The sequence below is a fragment of the Triticum dicoccoides genome, chromosome 2A (assembly GCF_002162155.2).
Source record: "Triticum dicoccoides isolate Atlit2015 ecotype Zavitan chromosome 2A, WEW_v2.0, whole genome shotgun sequence".
Taxonomy (NCBI): Eukaryota; Viridiplantae; Streptophyta; class Magnoliopsida; order Poales; family Poaceae; genus Triticum; species Triticum dicoccoides.
The window spans coordinates 731542687-731563002 of NC_041382.1; the positions used below are offsets into that span (position 1 = coordinate 731542687).

The window sequence follows — 20316 nt, forward strand, 5'->3', positions numbered from 1 at the left end:
TGTGTAGGCCTTGGAAATCTTGTTGATCTCTAGGTTAAGCTTGTTCAAACAGGGAGACATATAGTTCATCATTTGGTGTACTTGCTTCTAAAATTGGTATTGATTCTACCGGTGGCAACAGCTAATGTTGAGAGAGCATTTTCTGCCATGAGTATAGTCAAGAGCAAGTTGAGAAATAAGATGGGTGATAGTCTTTTGGATGATTGCCTAGTCACATACATTGAGAGGGATGCTTTTGCCGAAGTGAATGAAGATTATATAATTGATACTTTCATGGCAATGCAAAAGCATAGGCCACAAATATAGTCTTTTCGAGCTTCTGAAGGTATGTACTATGGTCTATATAGTATGCACTATGTATGCTTCTCTATGCAAAACTTAGACTTAATTGAGAATTTTAGTGTGTTTGTAAGACCATATTGTGATATTAATCTATTTCTATGTGATATTGGTAAGTAGTTAGAACGCCCAAATGTCATATTTCTTGTTAAATTTTTTTTGTAGGGCCGGACCACCTGTCAAATGCCAGCTTCGCCACTGCATCCAACCATATAGCTTTCAAAGTTATCACCTGCAAAGTTGGCGTAGTGGAGTGCCTATTCGTCACTCGCCGCCATATAAAATGTTATCACCTGCAAAGTTGGCGTAGTTCATTTCAGAAATGCAGGAAATCCACGATTCCAATCTAACGTACGAACGCCAGCAGCCATGTCACGTCTGCTAGTGGAGGTGTCAAAAATATTCCCCGTCGTCACGTCAAATTGCCCGGCCCCAAGATTGGGGGACTGAGTTTTGCTTCTGAGTTGTCCAAGAAACGTCCCTTTTTTTTCTTTTGGTGAAAGTCATTATGACAGTGTATATTTTTTTAACATAGTACAAACGCAAGCGCTTAATTATATACATGCGCATACACTCATCCATATAAACGCACACACGCACACCCTATTCTCATGAGCACCTTTAAAAAATTGAGTCGGCATATCAGCTTGAAATTTACAAATATTAATTGAAAATAACAGTTACGTCATCCGTCCAAGTCAAAGTTTTCGTTCCCCTCCGCATGTTTGGCTAAATCATACGCGGCTCTATTGGCCTTTCTTAGACAATGATGATTAAAAACAACTTAAGTAAATTCCGACAAAGGAAGGTGCATTCCGCATACTAGATGGCTGCCGCAGGTCCAATAGAATTGCCACCATTTTGCATGACCTCGGCAACATCCATACAGTCAAATTCGACCAGCATACTCCCCGCAAAAGAGAAGGGAAATCGACAAGTATACAATTGCATCCCACGTAGCAGCGTCATGTTTGCCTCACCCATGAAGTCATGTTCACTTTCTCCGGCTAGGTGGCGTTTGGTTCTGAGGCTATCCCTCAGTGGGATAGGGATAGCCAGATTTTCAGGGGATGCCGTATGTTTGGAAGGAAGGATGTAATGGCTGGGGATAACCCGATTTAGCGAATATTCCACCGAAAACTTAGCTATCGATAGCCGCGAGAAACTGGCGGACGAGGGCAGCCACCCACCCGCGCTGAAGCGTTTTCCTCCTCTCTTTTTTCTGTTCTCGCCTCTCCCACGGCAGCGGCGGCGATTCCGGATCGGAGCGGCAGCGCTTGAGGCGAGTCCGGATTGGAATGGGGGCGCTCGAGGACCCGGAGAACGGAGGCGCCAGCGGCAAGTTACATCGGTGCCGGCGGCTGTGTCATACAAATATGGACGGTGTAGCTCGATCTCTCTTTGTACCAGATCTGATTCATCTTTCCCTTTCTCTGAAGCTAGCACGTCGGAGCACCGAGCCGACGAATAGAATCAGCAAGCCAGCCCCGATTTGATACATACTACTGATCTGTGTTAATCCATGTCATACACTACTGGTCTCCCCTTTGATGTCTGTTTGATACTAGTACTGAGATAATATAAAAGCCTATCTATCCACTTCTCATCCTTCCATCCAAACAACAAAATATGGCTATCCAACACAACTAATCCCATTCAACCAAACAATCATATGTGGTTATCCCTAACCAGGTGTCTGGGGATATCACCAGCCAACCAACTTCGCCCTCGAACCAAACGACCCCTTAGTGGAGGCGGCTAGGCCTGCAACGTCGACAGCTTATTTTGTTGCACTTTCTGGTTTCTGCGTGCCTTCCAGTCCTATCCGGCTATATATAAATTCAATACCCAACAACCAACGACAGACAATCCTCTCACCCAAGCCAGCCACAGAGGAGAAGCGAGAGGGTTAGCATGGCGGTTGACTATGGGAGCAGGGAGGAGAGGTGGAGCCTGGCCGGCACCACCGCGCTCGTCACCGGCGGTAGCAAAGGGATTGGGTACGTATATCCACACATGCATGCATTCACGAACGCATGCCTCTCTTAATTCTACACAAGTGCAGCAAGTACTCGTAAATTACTTCCTAGTCTTAATTTGTGCTAGGCATGCCATCGTGGAGGAGCTTGCCGGGTTTGGGGCGAGGGTGCACACCTGCTCCCGGAATGGGGCGGAGCTAGAGGAGTGCCGTCGACGGTGGGAGGAGAAGAACCTGCAGGTCACCGCCTCCGTCTGTGATGTTTCCATACGTGCCGACAGGGAGAAGCTTATGGAAACAGTCCGAGAAACTTTCAATGGCAAGCTTGACATACTAGTAAGTATATTAATAATTTTATTGGTATGTCTAGAGCATAGTGATATAATTATTGCATATCTAAATGACTCAATCAAACTAGAAAGAAAGAAAAAAGCTAATGAAAATGTTTACACGAATCTTCACGTAAAATCAATGATATAGGACTTAGATGTGCAATACTTATGGCACATTTAGATGTACTTTAGAAAAACTGTAACTCATAATCTATTAAGATAGTAAGGGGAAATACATAGGAGTGCCTGGGTGCTCCACCCCCTATACGAAAATTAAATTTGGAAAATAACAGGATTTTTTTAAAAACTAAAATCTTTGTATCTCAATCTTGGGTGCCCAATCTACTCCCGTATGAACTTTTGTAGACAAATACCAGAAAATTTATATGTGGCGAGGAAAATACAGTCCAAACTAAAATCCACCCAACCAGTTTTTTTCTATAGATATGAGTTTTTTTTTGTCTTTTTTGGTATTTTTTCGCGAAATTTCACACGGAAGTAGATTGGGCTCTTAGGTTTCATATCCCAAAACCCCCAAAGAATTCAAATTTATCGGTACTTTTTTTTGAACTTAATGTTCATACGGGAGTATGGAGCACCCAAGTGCTGCCAATTCTTTTCGGATAGTAAGCTCCTTCAATTTTGGTCCTCCTGGTGCAGTGCCGGCTGTGGGGGCGCTATAGGCCTTGCCTGTAAGGGTGTGTTGATGGTTGAGGTTCCTATTTTTTTTTCTATTCTATTTTTAAAATTTATTTTTCCATATTCTAATTCATGAATATCTATTAAAAATTGTGAACATTGTTTAGTCCCTAGATAAATTTTAATTTGATGAACATTTTTTAAAATAATATTTTTAAATTTTGTGAATAATATTTGAAATACATGAATATTTTTAGAATTTTAAATTATTTTCCAAAAATTCAAGTATTTTTAGTCTACAAAATTTAAAAATATATATTTTTGAAAAATCCATGAATATCTTTTGATTTAACAAACTTTTTCAAATAAAGAAAGACAACTGGCCTTTTATAAAATTGTAGGGGAGCAAGCCAGTGGAGCAGGGAGGCGAACTGAGTGAGCGAGAGGTTTGTGGGTTGGCTCATGTGGATGTTACAGCAACAATTCAATTCCATGGTTTCAAAGTAGAATATGAGCTCCCAAGGGAATCACACACCGACCACCAGCCGACACCGAGGTCAAAATGTTTAAAGATGCCACAACTCCACAACAAACAACTCCACTCTCCTCTTAGAAGAAATACCGTCTCTAGCAGCATCCCAGCACAATATACAAATGAAAAAACACCACCAAAACATAATTAAAACCCAGCCAACATTCATAAACTAAAATGAAACAGCCGGCCATAATAATCTGCTAGAGAAAAAATGACTTAATCCCATGAGTGAATAACGGTGTTGCGCAGCGTGCATTAGCCTTTAGTAATAATAAGATACTAAGCTCCATAAATTTGGAGCCTCCTGGTGCATCGGGGTAGTAGGGGACGCTATAGGCCCCACCTGAAAGGGTGTGTGCCGTTGGGCCAGCCGGGTTTTCGGGTTTTGAGAATGTATTACATGATTTTTTTTGTGTTTTCAACAAAAATGTTGTTTTTATTTTGGTTTTCCCCGCTTTATCCTTTTCCTCTTTGTGTGTTCATTTTTCCTTCTCTTTTTTATTCTTTCACATGCTATTTCATGAATATTTATTAAAATTTGTGAGCATTTAAAAGGACTATGAAATTTTTCTAGAATTCATGAACATTTTTTTAATTCAATTTTTTTAATTCAAGAATGGTTTAAAGCTTCACCAGCATTTTTATATCAATGAACCTTTTTAAAATTCATGAACATTGTTTGAAATTCATGAATATTTTAAAATTCATGAATACTTTTTTAAATGGCTGTCTTTTTAATTCACAACATTTTAAAAAATCTAATAATTTTTACAAAATATGTGAACTTATTTTGCTTTAATGAACTTCTTCAAATAAAAAAATATGGTATCCATTTTTTTCTGAACCAGTAGAGCGGCAGAAAAAAGCTAAGGGAGTGAGCTAACTTAGCGAGAGCTTCATGGGCCGGCCCATATGAGCGTTATAACAATAATTGCACGGTCACAACATCAAATAAGACCTCCAAGGCCGAAATATGTAAGGACTCCATCACACACCTTACAACTCCACTCTTATTTCAGTACCATGTCCAACAACAACCTAACATGATAGACAAATGAAATAAAAATATAATTAAAACCTAAGGCAGTGTAGACAAAACCATGACATAAAAACCAACCACAATAACTTTTCCTCGAGAAAAAAGAGTTGATCCTATGAATGAAGAACGACGCAGCGAAGCATGCATTAGATTAGCCTCTAGTAAATTCTATCCATAAAAATTAACCATGTGACATGCTCGTCCTGCCTATAACTAAGAGAGGCCCAGCTCGCTCTAAGTAGGGTATCTGTAAAGGATCGTTTTTGTTGAATTAATTGTTGTCACTATATATGTAGGTGAACAATGCAGGGCAATTGCTCTTCAAGCCCACTACTGAATGTACAGTGGAGGAATACTCAAATCTGCTAACCACCAACTTGGAGTCGAGCTTCCATCTCAGCCAGCTCGCACACCCTCTTCTCATACACGCTTCTATTGCCGGAGGAGGCAGCATCATCAACATGTCCTCCATTGGAGGCTCAATCGGCTATGCAGGCTCCGCAATTTATGCTACCACAAAAGGTACACATGTACTGGCCAAGATATACAATATATTATTAATACAGTATAATGGATATTTGTAGATGTTGCTAGTTATAGTGTGATTTTTTTAGCAATAACACTATATATAACGGGGAAAGGCTGCGTACAATAGACCCAAAGTGGTCGGACCCTTCCCCAGACCCTGCGCAAGCGGGAGCTACATGCACTGGGGCTGCCCTTTATAACGGTATTGAATGCCCTAATGTGTCTCTTTTAGTTACAGTTCGATTGAATGTATTGTCACGAAAAAAATGTAGAGCAGAACCTCGTCTTGTCTCGCCCGCTCCCGTGAGTGGGGAGGCCACCTTGCGCCGCCCACCTTCAACCTCCCCGGCCCCTCCCCCTCCCGCGCCACCATCGGAACACGCCGTCAGGCAAATCCCGGCCGGCGTCGGTGGTGGCGGGGCCTCTTCCCCTTCCTCGCAGTGGGCTGGCGTGGGACAACGACAGAGCGCGGATGCAGCCAGGGCGACACGGCGGTGGCGTCCTGGTGTGGCGGCGCGGGCGGCTGCTCGTTGGGGGCGTGGTGGGGCATGCCTGCGCGGGTGGCGGTTGTGGGCGTCCCGGCCTAGATCTGGATCGGGTAGATGCTCTAGCCGGCTACCAACAGGCGGCGCGGGCTGAGGCAACATGGGCCGGCTATCGCTGGTGGCTTTGGCTACTGGAGGGGAACAGCGTGGCGGCGTGCTCCTTGCTGGGGTGGTCTGGCGGCTCTATGGCTGTGGTGACCACGTCCGGGGAGCAGATGGGGCGGATCGATGGGTAGGTGGCGCTTGTGTTCAGTGTCGTGTCTCTGCCAGTGGTGCTGGCTTCCTCCCCTGGTTCTAAGCCGGAGCAGAGCTGCGAGTTGGGGCTCGTGCTCCGGCGGATCTGGGCAGTGCCCAGGGTGAGTCGGAGTTCGCGCTTCGGGAAGGTACGCTTGGGATCGATCCGGAAGGTGCTCGTGGGTCGTGAGGTTCCTCTCCTCGCGGGTACGGTGGACGTTGGTGGTGGTCGGGGCTCCACTACACTGTTGGGAAGATCGGTGTCAACGGCCACGGTCAAGCCGCCGTGCGAGCGGGCTCGGCGACGGCCGTCGGTCATCACAGAGTAGGGTCTTCCCCGTCCATCGGGTACGGCTGGAGATCCAGGCGTGGATGCCTCCTATTGTGGAGGCGTCCACCCATACTTTGTGGCTGATGCCGGGCTAGGAGCGAAAGGTGTCTCCTTTTCTCCTCCTTCTGTGGCAGATGCACTGTGATGTGGACGGTTGGTGAAGTCCTGGACATGAATGCCGGGGTAGCGGCCCTGGATGGCGGTCTGCATGATTGGCCCTCTGGCGGGCATCATGGTGGCGGGGATGGTATTACCTCTTGGTCGCGTGGGCGGCAAGAGGTGATGCAGCGGGTGGCTCGGGCGTGCTCTTTGTCTTTGACAGTGGCCATGCCCCAATCCGGATCTGGAAGATCTATGCTCTTCGCACTTGCCCTAGAGACCTTATGGTGACGCAGGGGAGCTGTCGAGCGAAAGCTTCACGCTCGTCGCCGATGATGATGATGCTCGCGGGCGTCGTTATGTTCTTGAAGACATCGTCATGGCGCTCCTCTCTGTGTCTGGGTTCTGGCTGAAAACATCTGTCTGTTGTAGACTCGACAATGACGACGCCTAGCGCCGTTATCCCTCCTGCAGGCGTTGTTGTGGAGCTTAGGTGTTATAGGGCTTAGCGCGATGTTGCTTTAGCTTATCCTGTACTTATTTCGGTAGCGTAGTCGTGTGCATTCTGCGTGATCCGATCATCTTGGGATGGGCAGTGTTTGGGAGCCACCCATCTCCTTCTATCTTTCGGTCGTGTACTCTGATTGATTGTTGCTTTATATATAAAGCGGGGCAAAAACCTGTTTCCAAAAAAAATATTGTTCCAACAAAAATGGTCCATTGTTTCTATGAATTCTGAAGGGAAAAAATGGATCGGTGCCCTTGTTTCTTTTTCCTCTCTCATCGTTGTGCTTCTCGTCCTTTATCATGTAGGTGCAATGAACCAACTTACAAGGAGTTTGGCCACCGAGTGGGCCTCTGACAAGATTCGTGTGAATGGCATCGCCCCAGGATTTGTCACAACCGACATGCTTAAAGATGTAAGCAATGACCTAGCATATATTTTTCTTGATCAAAGAACAACACACGAATTTAATTTGATTTGGTAGCTCTGAGATAGTAAGTTCATTTTTCATTATTTTTTAAAAAAGAAGATGACCTCCGGCCTCTGCATATGAACGATGCATGCAGCCATTTTATTAGTTATTTATAAAAAAACTTATAAAGTAATACATCAGGTAGTCTGAAATCATCATCTTGGCAACATCTGTCGCTAGTCTTGTCTATTTGATGAAGAGGTGCCGATTATCTGAGCCAAATACCAAACAGACATTGGACCAAAGCCTAACATCTAAAGCCAAAGGGTCCAACCAAGCCGCATTGCTGGGTCTGGAGCACACACCGGTCTGACGCACTCTCAGAGGTCACCGCCGCCGTCTTCCATCAATCCATCTCTGGAGCAGGTACTGATGCATCGACCTTGCCAGGCCTGCTGTCGACGCCACCATGGCGCCAGACAAAACCACCATCCTACACGTATCCATCAACACGCGCTTGTCACCGAAACTTCGCAGCGCCATGCCACCGAGATCCGCGGTCGGTCTTGTGGTAGATGTAACACTGCTCCTGCTCTTGTCCCCTCCAGCCAGCACTTGCTCCAAAACGATGCCCCCAGAAGGAAGAATGACACTGAAGGCGCCGTCATCGTCCGATCGGGTAGACCCAGATCTAGGGTTTCCTCGTGAACAACCCGATCGAGTTGACGTGACTTGCAACGACAATGCCTCGAGAAGGAAACGACGTCAGAGACGCCGCCATCGTCCGCCAAGACCGCAGTCAGGCACGATTTTCACCGGAAACCGCGTCGTCCCGATCTCACGGCTGGCTGGAACCGCGTGGAGCCTCGCCATGAAGACGTATGCCGCCACCAGTACTCCGATGGATATCCTCCATCTCCTCACCGGAGCCCTCATTGCGCCGCCGACCGTCCACGCGAAGAATGGACGACCGATTTGTGTGGCATCCAGATCCGCGGCCGCCGCCATGCCCACCATCGCCAGAGAACCCGCCGGTTCCCAGCGACCATGGGAGCTAGCACCGCAACCGCACGACCAAGGGCGCCACCCTGGCCGCTGCGCATGTGCTCCCCGTTGGACTCGCCCCGGTCGAGCCATGCATGAGGGTCACCGCCGCATCCAGCACCCCGGCCCCTTCGGTGCCAGGCCCGCCACCACCGCGGCCTATGCCGCTGACAGGGGCAGAGGGGAGGCCGCGTCTTGGTTGGCTGCCGGCGGCGCTGAGATCGCCCCCTAGCGGCGCCCTGGGGAGGCGTCGCGAGGGGTCACTAGAGGGCTCTCTTGATGGTGTACTTACGACACTTAGACGCTCCAAGTTCACTTTACCTGAGTAGAAAAATATTTAAACATCCAAAATGATGTGGTAGTTTCATCAAAATAGCTACTCCCTCTGTCTCATAATACAAGACGTTATTATATCTAATATATGAGTAATGTTTTATATTATGGGACGGAGGGAGTTGCTCTTAACTATTTGAAGAGAGCACTAGTGATTTTATTTTTTACTATGATACTGCAAGATTCAGAGACTGTCGGTTTAAATTGATCCAATATATTATTACGGCCCAAAATTCGGGAGAGCATAATTTGATGTATTTATTCGTCTTTCCGTCTAAGATTATTTTGCAAAACGATAGCAAGTTTTCTTATCTTTTCTAAATAAATGTGGATAACAACTAGTTCTTGTGTGGATTGCACAGATAGATACAGAGTACGTGAAGGAAGAGCACTCGAAGACCCCATTGGGACGGAGCGGCAAGCCGGTGGAGATAGCCTCGGCAGTGTCATTTTTGTGTATGCCGGCAGCTTCTTTCATCACCGGCCAGATCATTTGCATCGATGGTGGTCGAACCATTAGTGCTTAGCCATCACCACCGCTCCATAAGTTATTGAATATTTGGCGAATACCACCGTGGGAGAGTGAAATAATAATAAATATAAATCAATAAATAAATAAATAATGCCAACAAATAACTCGCACCATGGTGAACGCCTTTCAAGAAATGTCACGAGATAGCATATGTGTACGTGCGCAAATTTCTGCCTAGTCTTTGTACTGAACATATGTAATGGTGATTCTAGTTAGCAACTTAATTAAGATGGATTGTAATGTCTTTTATGCCGAATGAACAAGACTCTAGTTACCCGCGAACAAAAAAATGGAGATAGCTGGAGGACTACTGTTCTTAAAATTAGATTAACTATAAGCCCCTGCTTTTCCACGACGAGAGCTTCCTCACTTGAAAACTTGAAAGGATCATAGTATACTAGAAACTGTCGCGCGCTTTGCCACGCCGTTCTTTAATTATAGGGACTACTTTTTTCGTGGATGTAAATTGAGATCAAAATAACTATTTTGACCTTTCAAACAAAGTTTAGGATGATTTGACCTTCTTTTAAAAGAAAAATCTCGTATGACCATTTTTGGTGATGTCAACACCCATGACATTTGGGTCGCATGGAAAACAGCATGGTCCATGATGTTTTGACCCTAAAATTTCTCCCGTGTGACTTGGCGTCTCAGCTAGAGGACAAAACGCCACGAACCACGGGGTTTTGGACGGGTGGTAAACACCGTAGACCATGGCGTCTTCCATACAACCAAAAAGCCCTGAATGTTGGTGTCATCAAAAAAGGTTTGGAGTTTTTTCGAAAGGGGGTCAAATCATGCTAAAATATGAAAAGGTCAAAATAGTGGTTTTGTTTGCAAATTTATTGTTGGGTTGCAGACATTAATTATGCTAGACTCAGTGTTTCCCCTTGCAATGGTTTTTGTTGAAGTCGGAGTTTAGATGTGAGGGGAAAGACAATGTTAGTTACATATGACACGTGTCCCCCCCCCCCTCCACCTCCCTTCTGCACCCCACAGCGCATTGCCGACCAGCATCGGGTTGCTATAGGATTCTTAGAGCAACTCTAGCAGACCTCGCATCCCGCCGGCCCACAAAACGCGTTTGCAATTCGCGCAAAACCGCTTTAGCGGGCCGGCGTGGGCTGGCACAGATGCAGACCCCCAAACGGATCCGTAAAAAAGTATATTCTCGGGATATGCCTTTTTACGGGTCGGCTTCTGCGGGATCTGCTCGGGCACCACCGCGACGACCCGCAAGCAGATAAACTGCAAATCTTGTATTTGACATAAGATTTCACAAACAAGTTCAAATTCAAACGACATAAATAGTTTTACGTGCAAATAGAAGCCAAGTTCATTACGGCTAACACAAAAGAGGGCCCTGCAAAAGGTTTGTGCCCATGTCTGGCATCATCTTGATCAATCTTCACTCCGCGCCATCGAGTCCACCTTGAAGTTTATCGGCGCCACAGAATCCTCCTCCGGCGCTTGTTCCAACTCCCGCACCAAAATCATCCACATTGCCACCATATGGAGCGGAGAAAACATCACCGGAACTGTAGCACGGACCGGCCGACGCCACCATTCTTCTCTTCAAGATTTCTCTCCTTGCCATATCATGGCATGTTTTGGTGAGGTCGTCCATGTCATTGTGGTTCATTGACATGATCTTGTTCTCTTCGGCGAGCAACATGGACATGGATTTGTTTCCAGCGGCGCGTGCTCTTCTCTCCTCAATGGTAGCTTTGCGCAGCCCCTCTTCTTTGAGCAACTGCCACTTTTCTTGCTTCTCCTTCGCCTTCTTCTCGGCCAACTCTTTCTTGATCTCCAACGACTTCAACAACATCGACTCGTTGGATTGCACCATGGCATCAATCTTCTCCCTCAAGCTCGATGCTTCTTGCTCTCTCTCCTCATCTTCTTCTTGGTCTTCTTGTCGCCATCGGGCTTGTGCAAATTTCTTGGGCTATCATCATCCTCATCTTCATCTGTGTTTGTAAGTGAGCCTCTCTTTGGTGGGGATTCTTTGTCGATCAACTTCCACTTCTCGCACTTTTGGAGCAACTCCCAACAATTCTCTAGTTTGAAATTTTTGCTTTCCGAAGCTTCCATGTCCTTGTATCTATGTTGAGCAATCTTGTCCTACACAATGTGAACAAAGTGATCCAATCATTTCCCATGATGCAATATGATGATGCACAATTTGAACAAAGACAAAACAAACTCACATAGTTGGACTCCACGGTGCCACTTGGAGGTGCATTGCGTACTTGCTCCAAGCAAGCTGCCCAACGGCTGCACATATGCTTGATATTCTCCCAACGCCCTTAAAGCGACCGAAATGTGCGTGGAGTCCTATTGGATGCTTTTCCATAATGCGGAAGTATTGATCTTCAATCCTTTGTCAATATCTCTTGGAAGTTTGAGAAGTACCCGTGCATGCATCAAGAGACACCGCACTCCATGCTTGAATCAAAGCTTGATCTTCCAAGATCGTGTAGTTCTTGTTGGGGAACGTAGCAGAATTTTAAAATTTTCTACGCATCACCAAGATCAATCTATTGAGTCATCTAGCAACGAGGGAGAGGGTAGTGCATCTACATACCCTTGTAGATCACGCGCGGAAGCGTTCAAGAGAACGGGGTTGATGGAGTCGTACTTGTCGTGATCCAAATCACCGATGACCTAGTGCCGAACGGACGGCACCTCCGCGTTCAACACACGTACGGTTGGGAAGACGTATCCTCCAACTTGATCCAACAAGGGGGAAGGAGAGGTTGATGAAGATCCAGCAGCACGACGGCGTGGTGGTGGAAGCAACGGTGATCTCGGCAGGGCTTCGCCAAGCTCAGGGAGAGGGAGGAGTGTCACAGGAGGGAGAGGGAGGCGCCAGGGGCTAGGGTGCAGCTGCCCTCCCTCCCCCCACTATTTATAGGACCCCTAGGGGGCGCCAGCCATAGGAGATTGAATCTCCAAGGGGGGCGGCGGCCAAGGGGGGTGGAGTGCCCCCCAAGCCAAGTGGGGCGCCCCCACCATATGGCGCAGGGGAAGCCCATGGGGGGCGCACCAGCCCATCTGGGGCTGGTTCCCCTCCCACTTCAGCCCATGGGGCCCTCCAGGATAGGTGGCTCCACCCGGTGGACCCCCGGGACCCTTCCGGTGGTCCCGGTACAATACCGATTACCCCGAAAACCTTCCCGATGGCTGAAACTTGACTTCCTATATATAAATCTTCACCTCCGGACCATTTCGGAACTCCTCGTGACGTCCGGGATCTCATCTGGGACTCCGAACAACTTTCGGGTTACCGTATACTAATATCTCAACAATCCTAGCGTCACCGAACCTTAAGTGTGTAGACCCTACGGGTTCGGGAGACACGCAGACATGACCGAGACGACTCTCCGGTCAATAACCAACAGCGGGATCTGGATACCCATGTTGGCTCCCACATGCTCCTCGATGATATCATCGGATGAACCACGATGTCGAGGATTCGATCAATCCCGTATACAATTCCCTTTGTCAATCGGTACATTACTTGTCCGAGACTCGATCGTCGGTATCCCAATACCTCGTTCAATCTCATTACCGGCAAGTCACTTTACTCGTACCGTAATGCATGATCCCGTGATCAACCACTTGGTCACATTGAGCTCATTATGATGATGCATTACCGAGTGGGCCCAGAGATACCTCTCCGTCATACGGAGTGACAAATCCCAGTCTCGATTCGTGCCAACCCAACAGACACTTTTGGAGATACATGTAGTGTACCTTTATAGTCACCCAGTTACGTTGTGACGTTTGGCACACCCAAAGCACTCCTACGGTATCCGGGAGTTGCACAATCTCATGGTCTAAGGAAATGATACTTGACATTCGGAAAAGTTATAGCAAACGAACTACACGATCTTTGAGCTATGCTTAGGATTGGGTCTTGTCCATCACATCATTCTCCTAATGATGTGATCCCGTTATCAATGACATCCAATGTCCATAGTCAGGAAACCATGACTATCTTTCGATCAACGAGCTAGTCAACTAGAGGCTCACTAGGGACGTGTTGTGGTCTATGTATTCACACATGCATTACGATTTCCGGATAACACAATTATAGCATGAACAATAGACAATTATCATGAACAAAGAAATATAATAATAACCATTTTATTATTGCCTCTAGGGCATATTTCCAACAGTCTCCCACTTGCACTAGAGTCAATAGTCTAGTTACATTGTGATGAATCGAACACCCATGCAGTTCTGGTGTTGATCATGTTTTGCTCTAGGGAGAGGTTTAGTCAACGGATCTGCCACATTCAGGTCCGTATGTACTTTACAAATATCTATGTCTCTATTTTGAACACTTTCATGAATGGAGTTGAAGCGACGCTTGATATGCCTGGTCTTCCTGTGAAACCTGGGCTCCTTGGCAAGGGCAATAGCTCCAGTGTTGTCACAGAAGAGAGTCATCGGGCCCGACGCATTGGGTATGACTCCTAGGTCAGTAATGAACTCCTTCACCTAGATTGCCTCTTGTGCTGCCTCCGAGGCTGCCATGTACTCCGCTTCACATGTAGATCCCGCCACAACGCTTTGCTTGCAACTGCACCAGCTTACTGCCCCACCATTCAAAATATACATGTATCCGGTTTGTGACTTGGAGTCATCCAGATCTGTGTTGAAGCTAGCATCGACGTAACCCTTTACGACGAGCTCTTCGTCACCTCCATAAACGAGAAACATATCCTTAGTCCTCTTCAGGTACTTCAGGATATTGTTGACCGCTGTCCAGTGTTCCATGCCGGGATTACTTTGGTACCTTCCTACCAAACTTACGGCAAGGTTTACATCAGGTCTGGTACACAGCATAGCATACATGATAGACCCTATGGCCGAGGCATAGGGGACGACACTCATCTTTTCTCTATCTTCTGCCGTGGTCGGGCATTGAGCCGTGCTCAATCTCGTACCTTGGAATACATGCAAGAACCCCTTCTTTGACTGATCCATATTGAACTTCTTCAATATCTTGTCAAGGTACGTACTCTGTGAAAGACCAATGAGGCGTCTCGATCTATCTCTATAGATCTTGATGCCTAATATGTAAGCAGCTTCTCCAATATCCTTCATTGAAAAACACTTGTTCAAGTAGGCCTTTATGCTTTCCAAGAATTCTATATCATTTCCCATCAACAGTATGTCATCCACATATAGTATGAGAAATGCTACAGAGCTCCCACTCACTTTCTTGTAAATGCAGGCTTCTCCATAAGTCTGCGTAAACCCAAACGCTTTGACCATCTCATCAAAATGAATGTTCCAACTCCGAGATGCTTGCACCAGCCCATAGATCGAGCGTTGGAGCTTGCACACCTTGTCAGCATTCTTAGGATCGACAAAACCTTCCGGCTGCATCATATACAATTCTTCCTTAAGGAAACCATTAAGGAATGCTGTTTTGACGTCCATTTGCCATATCTCATAATCATAGCATGCGGCAATTGCTAACATGATTCGGACGGACTTCGGCTTTGCTACGGGTGAGAAAGTCTCATCATAGTCAACCCCTTGAACTTGTCGATAACCCTTAGCGACAAGCCGAGCTTTATAGATGGTTACATTACCATCCGCGTCTGTCTTCTTCTTAAAGATCCATTTATTTTCTATGGCTCGCCGATCATCGGGCAAGTCAGTCAAAGTCCATACTTCGTTTTCATACATGGATCCTATCTCGGATTTCATGGCTTCCAGCCATTTGTCGGAATCTAGGCCCGCCATCGCTTCCTCATAGTTCGAAGGTTCACCGTTGTCTAACAACATGATTTCCAGGACAGGGTTGCCGTACCACTTTGGTGCGGAACGTGTCCTTGTGGACCTATGAAGTTAAGTAGCAACTTGATCTGAAGTTTCATGATCATCATCATTAACTTCCTCTCTAGTCGGTGCAGGCATCTCAGGAACAATTTCCTGAGCTGCGCCACTTACCGGTTCAAGAGGTAATACTTCATCGAGTTCTACTTTCCTCCCACTTACTTCTTTCGAGAGAAACTCTTTCTCTAGAAAGGATCCATTCTTGGCAACAAAGATCTTGCCTTCGGATCTGAGGTAGAAGGTGTAGCCAATAGTTTCTTTAGGGTATCCTATGAAGACGCATTTTTCCGACTTGGGTTCGAGCTTTTCAGGTTGAAGTTTCTTGACATAAGCATCGCATCCCCAAACTTTTAGAAACGACAGCTTAGGTTTCTTCCCAAACCATAATTCATACGGTGTCGTCTCAACGGATTTCGATGGAGCCCTATTTAAAGTGAATGCGGCAGTCTCTAAAGCATAGCCCCAAAATGACAGCGGTAGATCGGTAAGAGACATCATAGATCGCACCATATCCAATAGAGTGCGATTACGACGTTCGGACACACCATTACGCTGAGGTGTTCCAGGCGGCATGAGTTGTGAAACTATTCCACATTTTCTTAAGTGTGTGCCAAATTCGTGACTCAAGTATTCTCCCCCACGATCTGATTGCAAGAACTTGATTTTCTGTCATGTTGATTCTCAACCTCACTCTGAAATTCCTTGAACTTTTCAAAGGTCTCAGACTTGTGTTTCATTAAGTAGACATACCCATATCAACTCAAGTCACCAGTGAGGTGAGAACATAATGATAGCCACTGTGAGCCTCAACACTCATTGGACCGCGCACATCAGTATGTATGATTTCCAATAAGTTGGCTGCTCGCTCCATTGTTCCTGAGAATGGAGTCTTGGTCATTTTACCCATGAGGTATGGTTCGCACGTGTCAAATGATTCGTAATCAAGAGACTCCAAAAGTCCATCTGCATGGAGCTTCTTCATGCGTTTGACACCTATGTGACCAAGACTGCAGTGCCACAAGTATGTGGGACTATCATTATCAACCTTGCATCTTTTGGTATTCACACTATGAATATGTGTAACATTACGCTCGAGATTCATTAAGAATAAACCATTCACCAGCGGAGCATGACCATAAAACATATGTCTCATATAAATAGAACAACCATTATTCTCGGATTTAAATGAGTAGTCATCTCGAATTAAACGAGATCCTGATACAATGTTCATGCTTAAAGCTGGCACTAAATAACAATTATTGAGGTTTAAAACTAATCACGTAGGTAAATGTAGAGGTAGCGTGCCGACGGCGATCACATCGACCTTGGAACCATTCCCGACACGCATCGTCACCTCGTCCTTCGCCAGTCTCCGCTTATTCCGCAGCTCCTGCTTTGAGTTACAAATGTGAGCAACCGCACCGGTATCAAATACCCAGGAGCTACTACGAGTACTGGTAAGGTACACATCAATTACATGTATATCACATATACCTTTAGTGTTGCCGGTCTTCTTGTCCGCTAAGTATTTGGGGCAGTTCCGCTTCTAGTGACCACTTCCCTTGCAATAAAAACACTCAGTCTCGGGCTTGGGTTCATTCTTTGGATTCTTCCCGGCAGCTTGCTTACCGGGCGCGGCAACTCCCTTGCCGTCCTTCTTGAAGTTCTTTTTACCCTTGCCTTTCTTGAACTTAGTGGTTTTATTCACCATCAACACTTGATGTTCCTTTTTGATTTCCACCTCCGCTGATTTCAGCATCGAATATACCTCAGGAATGGTCTTTTCCATCCCTTGCATATTGAAGTTCATCACAAAGCTCTTGTAGCTCGGTGGAAGCGACTGAAGGATTCTGTCAATGACCGCGTCATCTAGGAGATTAACTCCCAGCTGAGTCAAGCGGTTATGCAACCCAGACATTTTGAGTATGTGCTTACTGACAGAACTATTTTCCTCCATCTTACAACTGAAGAACTTGTCGGAGACTTCATATCTCTCGACCCGGGCATGAGCTTGGAAAACCATTTTCAGCTCTTCGAACATCTCATATGCTCCGTGTTGCTCAAAACGCTTTTGGAGCCCCGGTTCTAAGCTGTAAAGCATGCCACACTGAACGAGGGAGTAATCATCAGCACGTGACTGCCAAGCATTCATAACGTCTTGGTTCTCTGGGATGGGTGCGTCACCTAGCGGTGCTTCTAGGACATAATCTTTGTTGGCAGCTATGAGGATGATCCTCAGGTTCCGGACCCAGTCCGTATAGTTGATGCCATCATCTTTCAGCTTGGTTTTCTCTAGGAACACGTTGAAGTTGAGGGCAACGTGGGCCATTTGATCTACAACACATATTGTAAAGATTTTAGACTAAGTTCATGATAATTAAGTTCATCTAATCAAATTATTCAATGAACTCCCACTTAGATAGACATCCCTCTAGTCATCTTAAGTGAAACATGATCCGAGTCAATTAGGCCGTGTCCGATCATCACGTGAGACGGACTAGTCAACATCGGTGAACATCTTCATGTTGATCGTATCTTCTATACGACTCATGCTCAACCTGTCGGTGTTCCATGTTTCGAGGCCATATCTGTACATGCTAGGCTCGTCAAGTCAACCTAAGTGTATTGCGTGTGTAAATCTGGCTTACACCCGTTGTATTCGAACGTTAGAATCTATCACACCCAATCATCACGTGGTGCTTCGAAACAACGAACCTTCGCAACAGTGCACAATTAGGGGGAACACTTTCTTGAAATTATTACGAGGGATCATCTTATTTAAGCTACCGTCGTTCTCAGCAAATAAGATGCAAAACATGATAAACATCACATGCAATCAAATAGTGACATGATATGGCCAATATCATTTGCTCCTTTTGATCTCCATCTTCGGGGCTTCATGATCATCGTTGTCACCGGCATGACACCATGATCTCCATCATCGTGTCCTCTTGAAGTTGTCTCGTCATCTATTACTTCTACTACTACGGCTAACTCTTTAGCAATAAAGTAAAGTAATTACATGACGTTTATGTTGACACGCAGGTCATAAATAAATTAAGACAACTCCTATGGCTCCTGCCGGTTGTCATACTCATCATGTAGCGACCAGACCTCAAACAGTCTGATCTCTGTGCTCAGGTGTCATCCCTGGATCAGCAATGCTGACACCACACAGTACTTGAAGGATTTATAATGGAGTAGCAATCACACACTTATTACATCGAGTGTCTCAATAGAGAACTTATTACAATGAATATGGCTTAAGGCCATCTAATAACAATAACAGCAGAAGGCTTAGAAGATAAGTGAGTCCCTCAACTCCAACGGCATCACTGAGTATAGAACCACGACCTAAAACTCCTTAATCGTCGTTTGAAAAGTCTGCAACATTAACGTTGCAGCCCGAAATGGGTCAGCACATGAAATATGCTGGCAAAGTAACACATAGAGAGTAATGGAATGAAACAGCTATACTATATGCATATTTGGCTGGTGGAAAGCTCTATGGTTACAATTTTTGCGTAAAGCTAATTTTTCCCTACTGCAAAGGAATAAATTTTATTTAACTATCATGGTAGTTGTTAAACATTGAGAATGGTTGACAGCATTCTCAATCCCAATTAAGCATCATCATTAAACAAAACCCATCAAAATTAAATTTTAGAGTAACATGTTGAGATTCACATGATAATCCAAGTACTAGATACTCAAGATGTCCATAACCGGGGACACGGCTAACCATGATTAGTTTATACACTCTGTAGAGGTTTGCGCACTTTTCCCCACAAGACTCGATTGCCTCCATTTGGTTTCTCGCACTACATGGTGTTTGAGAAATGGATGACCGAGACATAGTCTTTCAGAAGCGCTAGCACCTTACGATGGATAGACCGTTACACCTACTTTCCCCTACATCTGCTAGTCTACCCTGTAAGAGTTCGCACGACTTAATCAACTATGCTAGAGCCCATAATAGCTTGTGGCTGCACACGGAAGTTTCTAGTATGAAAAAAATCATGATCCCTTTGGGCCTGGGTGACGGTCCATAAAGAAAAACAGGCAATCCTGGAATACCCAGGTACCTCAATCCACCCAGATGTGTGTTTAAGTTTCCATCTTAGATAAACCATTAAATTAACAAACTCACATCTGTCATGGATATCACTCACCCAATCCACGTCTACTAGCATAGCATGGCATAATAGGCAAACGTAGAAGTAACTCCCAAAGGTTTGACAATACAACAGGTAATAGGTACTACCTCAACTACTTCCCATCCCACAATTTAATTAGATCCTAATCATGCAATGTTTGAGGATTGATCTAATGCAATAAAACTGGGTAGTAGGAGGTATGATCAAAGTGTTACTTGCCTTGCTGATGATCCGCGAAACCTAGAGATTCGAAGTAACAGGTGGCGCACTCCGGGTATTCTATCACAGACAAACAAACAAGCATGCAATAAGTATTCATCTAATGCACAGGTAAAACTCAAATAAGAGATCTAACCAGAAAGTTCAACTTAAGAACTCCGGTTTGCAAAAAGAATCAAATCAAACGAAGCAACGAAAGTCAAACGGCAAAAGAAACAGGCTTCGTTTACTATTCTGGATCTAGGGCAATTTTTACAGTGGCAAAAACTTGTTTAAGTTGGTTAAACGGATAGAGGGTTTCAAGACGAAACTCCAGGCGCTTGAATCGCCTGATTCCGATAAACGAGCGAAAAGTTATACTAAAACGAAAATCGGATCAGGAATCGCGATCAGAAAAATCGCGGATTTAATCCAAGAAAAGAAAAATGACGAACGTTCGCTAGAGCGAATGAACGAACGCTCGCTATTTAAATAAATCAGAAAACCGATCTATTTAAAAAAACCGAAACTAAAAAAACGAACAAAACCGTCGGAAAACCGAACGGTTTTTCGGAAAAAAAAACCGGTGACTAAAAAAAACTACCCCGGCAACTCCGGCGATGGGTTCGGCGGCGGCGGCGGTGCTCCGGCGGCGGCGGTCGGCGCCGGCGGTCGGC

General features: G+C 45.5%; 1 protein-coding gene across 1 annotated transcript; it reads left to right on the top strand.

Moving 5' to 3' along the window:
- The first annotated feature begins 1598 nt into the window (after nucleotides 1-1598).
- On the top strand, nucleotides 1599-9777 carry LOC119356728 (noroxomaritidine/norcraugsodine reductase-like). Its single transcript, XM_037623707.1, has 5 exons — nucleotides 1599-2339; nucleotides 2446-2653; nucleotides 5159-5384; nucleotides 7413-7519; nucleotides 9256-9777. The coding sequence occupies exons 1-5, from the start codon at nucleotides 2254-2256 to the stop codon at nucleotides 9418-9420; spliced, it is 792 nt and encodes a 263-aa protein (XP_037479604.1). The 5' UTR covers nucleotides 1599-2253; the 3' UTR covers nucleotides 9421-9777.
- The last annotated feature ends 10539 nt before the right edge of the window (nucleotides 9778-20316 follow it).

Coding starts and splice junctions, on each gene's coding strand:
- LOC119356728 (XM_037623707.1), top strand. CDS start 2,254: ATGGCGGTTGACTATGGGAGCAGGGAGGAGAGGTGGAGCCTGGCCGGC. Junction 2,340..2,445: donor GGCGGTAGCAAAGGGATTGG/GTACGTATATCC, acceptor AATTTGTGCTAG/GCATGCCATCGTGGAGGAGC. Junction 7,520..9,255: donor CAACCGACATGCTTAAAGAT/GTAAGCAATGAC, acceptor TGGATTGCACAG/ATAGATACAGAGTACGTGAA.